A 4342-nucleotide genomic window follows, 5' to 3' on the forward strand; every position below is an offset into this window, starting at 1 on the left:
CTGTGCTTGGGCAGGATGGTGCTAGTCAGAGATTCCCTGTTTCTGCTGGAATCTTGGATACCTCAGGTCTCTGCATCAGTAACATAACAACAATTTCCCATTTCATACAAGGGATTCCTTTTTTTGTTTGTTTTCATCATTGATGCAAACTTAAGGTGATTCAGACCCCAAGAGGTTTGGTTTGTGTGATTGTTTTCAAAAATGGATCTTTTTTCCAGTAGACCCCAAGCTGGAAAAATCTGACTTGTACTTACAGACAGCAGTTTACTGAGAAAACAAGATTTGAAGCTAAGGAACTTTTCCCAATGTCTCCCAGGTTTCTAAGAGCCACTTTGGCATTCAGACTGAGTGTGACAGACAGTTCCTTTTGCCTCTGGCGAGCGTGGGGGCCGCGGTTATCTCGTGATGTAGAAGCGGGGGCTTGGGAACCTCCTGGCCTCCATCATAGCGTGGGGATCATCGGGGTTCACCACGTCGTTCTGGTTGATCCTCATGGGCTCTCTGGGCATGTGGGGAAAGTCTGCTGGCTGCTGCTGCAGGGAGCCAAACACTGGGGTCTTCCTCTGTGGGACCAGGATCTGGTGAGGATCTACAGGATCAACGTCTGCGCTCCTGGTGTGTCTGTGGGGCTCGGGGGTGTTGAATCGGAACAGAGGGATCTCATTCTTCCTGGACAAAAACTGGGAGTATGGTGGTGGATTCATACCAGGAGAGAAGGCTTGTTTAACTCTGCCCAAGCTCACCAAGAAGTGGTGTTTGGGGGACTGGTACACATCGTACCCGTTTTCCAGTGTCCTGTGGTTGAACACACAGTCCTCTTGGCTGAAGTAATGCTGAGGGGAAGAAATAGGACACCTGTGAGCAGAATCTGGTGAATTGCAAACACTGGTTAAAGAGGGAAAGAAGGGTGAGATCTTGCAGCAGGTGTTTTTCTAATCTCCCAGGTCTGTGTCTGACCCAAATGCAGATCAGAGTTGCATGTCCACGCTTTCAGCAAAGGAATTTTAATGAAAAACCCTGTTTTCTTCCAGAGGGTCCCCAACCATGGCTTTGTGCTACAGATTGGTCCCTCACTGGATCTAATTTCTGTAATATGGGAAAGTTGGTGATGGTGGTTTTTTTTGTTGGTGATGGTGGTTTTTTGGGTGTTTTTTTGGGGTTTTGTTGTTGATGATGGTGGTTTTTTGTTTAGTTGGTTGGTTGGTTTTGTGGTTTTGTTTTTTTGGGTTTTTTTTGTCCTCATTTACCCAGACAGGATCTCAGATGATTTTTGTCAGCTCTACAACTTAATACAATCAAAGGAGAGAGCAAAGTTTGACCTTTGTCAGATCTTCTCTAACACTTCCCCCTCCACCTGCAGCTACCCAGGCTTGCCCTGGCTGGGGAAATGGGCATCACAGCAGCAGAATGCACTGGCCATTCAGCCCCAAGGCTTAGGAAAGGTCACTCACCGAGCCAAATATGTTTCCTTTTGTGTCCATGCACAGGTAACATCCACTCTTCACACCTGTGATTATTACTGAGCCAGCACCCTCAGACCTGATCATTAGGGCACCTGTTCAGAACAACAAAAACACCAAATCCATTTCAACAATGCATTTACAGATCCATGGATGCTCTGGATGGAAGTGACCTCTGGAAGTTCAAACCAATCTCCCACATGACCTTTCTTTTATGCCAGTCTGGTCTTCCATAGTTTCTCCCTTTTTAACTGATCTTTGCATGCCCATGGGACTGTTGCCCACCCTAAATCAGGTTTGCTGTGGCTTTGGAAAACTCCCGAGATGGAGGGCACCTCTCTGGGTGTCCTGTTCCAATGTGGCACTAACCTCCCAAAGACATTTTTATTTCCCTCTGAAGTCTCAAATTGTGGTCTGAGGACATTGCCCTCAGTTCTGCCATTGCCCACATCCAGGGGGAGCTTGTCCCACTCATCTTTGTCACTGCCCTGTGGTATTTTTTCAGTGGTGCCCAGCAGTGACATTAGTGGAATGGGCAGGAGCTGATACTCAGGTGGAAGTTCCACCTGGACAGGAGGCAGAACTTCTGTCCGGGGCAGTGACTGAGCACTGAACAGATTGTCCAGAGAGGGTGCTGAGTCTCCTCACTGGGGATATTCCAGAACCATCTGGACACAATCCTGTGCCCTGTGCTGTGGGATGGCCCTGCTGGAGCGGTAGGTGGGACCAGGTGACCCCCTGTGGTGCCTTCCAACCTCAACCAGTCTGTGATTTTGTCATTACTTTGCCCTTAACATCCTTTTTGCTGGACTAAAACTACAACAGATCATGATCAAGGCCCACTGGAAACCCTGTGGCCGACCAACTCCACCTTCTACTCATCCACCATGACCTGGGGTTGCTGTAGTGTTCTAAGAGCAATGTCACTGGTACCAGGTAAAGTGGGAATAACAACTTTGGTTGATCTGCTCCTTGCATCTGACAAGTGCCTGTTGCCTTGTCCCACCCAGGAGATCTGTGCACACCCAGGCCATGCCATCCTGGTGCAGAACTTGGCACTTCCCATTGTCTGGTGGCAGCAAATCAGTCACCCTCCCTCTTGGTATCCCGTCTGTTGTCTGATTTCCATCTTTCCTGCTCCACCATTCCAATCCTGCTATGCTTGTTTCATGGCATATATGGGAAAATGTGATATTTTGCTGTCTGTTGTTCTCTAAAATCCCACACTAGTTCTTGACCAACATATCTAAAATGAGTTTCATAAAATCTTTTAATATGTAGGAAGAATAATAAGACAGTGACAGCATTTCTGTGTTTCATTATCAATTCCTTAAAAAATAGCAGAATGTGATCCTTTTTCCTCATTAATTAAATTATAACTTTAAAAACCATCCTTATTTAGTTATGTGAAAGCTTCATTACCTAGGCTTAGATTATCTGAATGTATAAAATAGATGTAATAATAATAATAATAATAATAATAATAATAACAACAACAACAACAACAACAACAACAACCTGATTTTATGATGCATAGCTACTTGTGATTTGAATGCTGCTAAGAGAGAAGTATTTTTGAAATGCTGTAAAAGAACCCTTAAGTCTTAAAGCCCTCCCACATTTGTCTACTAAAGAGTTTGGGCCAAGTGTTTAGCAAAGGAAGAAGAATAAACTATTCTGTGTTGAAATAGAATAATAAAATATATCATTAAATAAACACTGAAGACACAATTTGAGAACCTTTTAGTGATACTAGGGTATAGTTTCTTCTCATGAAAGAACCTTCTTCTCATGAACCCCAAAGGCTCAACACTTCTTTTATGCCAGTCTGGTCTTCCATAGTTTCCCCCGTTTTCACTGATCTTTGCATGCCCATGTTCTGTGCACACTGAAACTTAACTGTTAGTAGCTCTCAGCCTTCCACCCCAAAATACAGATTTTATGGATGCCATCAGTTTTCCAGCCCTGCTCTGGTGAGTTCCCTCAGTGCAGTTCCTTTGGTAGCACCATCACTGGGAAGCAGCTATTTGGGGGATATCATTACCAACCTCTAATAGGAGCTTCCTCCAGAAACTGGGGGTAAAATCATGAAGTGAAGGATAATTCAGGTGGTTTTTCCTTGCAGGATATTACAGGAACCATAGGACTTTAGTTGTCCTAGGCTAGGAATGAAATTCCCTATCCACTAGATTTCTTTGGAACGATTTTATTTGTTAAACAAAAGGAGAATTATGATTATGTGTATTTTCCATCCCATGGCTGTGCTCCTCTGCCTGCCTAATGAGAAGAGGGAAATTTCTGTAGGTGGTGAGGAAGTAAAAATTCTCCTTGTCCCTCCCCTGCTCCCATGGAGGTCTGAAGGAAGCCACTTACTGTAGATGGTTTGGTGAGGAGCGCCGTCGACGTAGCCATCGGCGTTGATTTGGAGGTGGAAGCTGCTCCTCTCGGTGTCGGTGTAGAGGTGCATCAGGCGGTCTCCACTGCCCCAGCTGGGACTCAGCAGTGGAGAGGAGTTGGGAAAGGCAAGGGAAGCCTTCAGGCTGCAGAGCAGCAGGAGCAGGGAGCTGCAGGGAATGCCCTGGGGAATGGCTCGCCGCTCCATGGTGGGTCAGCGTCTGCTCCTCACCTCCCCTCGTGCCTGGAGTGTGAATCCTCAGACAGGATCCCTTCTTCTCTGCAGAGGCTTATAAAGGGCAGCAACATGACATCACACAGGAAAACCTTCTCCACATCCTTGATTTTTGGCAAAGCAACATTTTAAGTGTCCCGAAACCTCAAGGGAAGGATCTCTGGCTAAGGTGTGTGGGGGAAAAATGTAAGGTTTCTAAAGACAGCTCACAAAAGCTAATCATATGTTCAAATGTTATCTACAACCCTGTGAC

At 45.7% G+C, this 4342-nt stretch overlaps 1 protein-coding gene across 1 annotated transcript; it reads right to left on the reverse strand.

The window, feature by feature from the left end:
* Positions 1–395: 395 nt before the first annotated feature.
* Positions 396–4077, reverse strand: FGF23 (fibroblast growth factor 23). Its single transcript, XM_063155832.1, has 3 exons — positions 3834–4077; positions 1452–1555; positions 396–833 (listed from the first exon to the last, which is right to left on the reverse strand). Exons 1-3 carry the CDS (start codon positions 4060–4062, stop codon positions 396–398), a joined length of 771 nt encoding a protein of 256 aa, XP_063011902.1. The 5' UTR covers positions 4063–4077.
* Positions 4078–4342: the final 265 nt, after the last annotated feature.

The sequence above is a fragment of the Melospiza melodia genome, chromosome 4 (genome assembly GCF_035770615.1).
Source record: "Melospiza melodia melodia isolate bMelMel2 chromosome 4, bMelMel2.pri, whole genome shotgun sequence".
NCBI lineage: Eukaryota > Metazoa > Chordata > Aves > Passeriformes > Passerellidae > Melospiza > Melospiza melodia.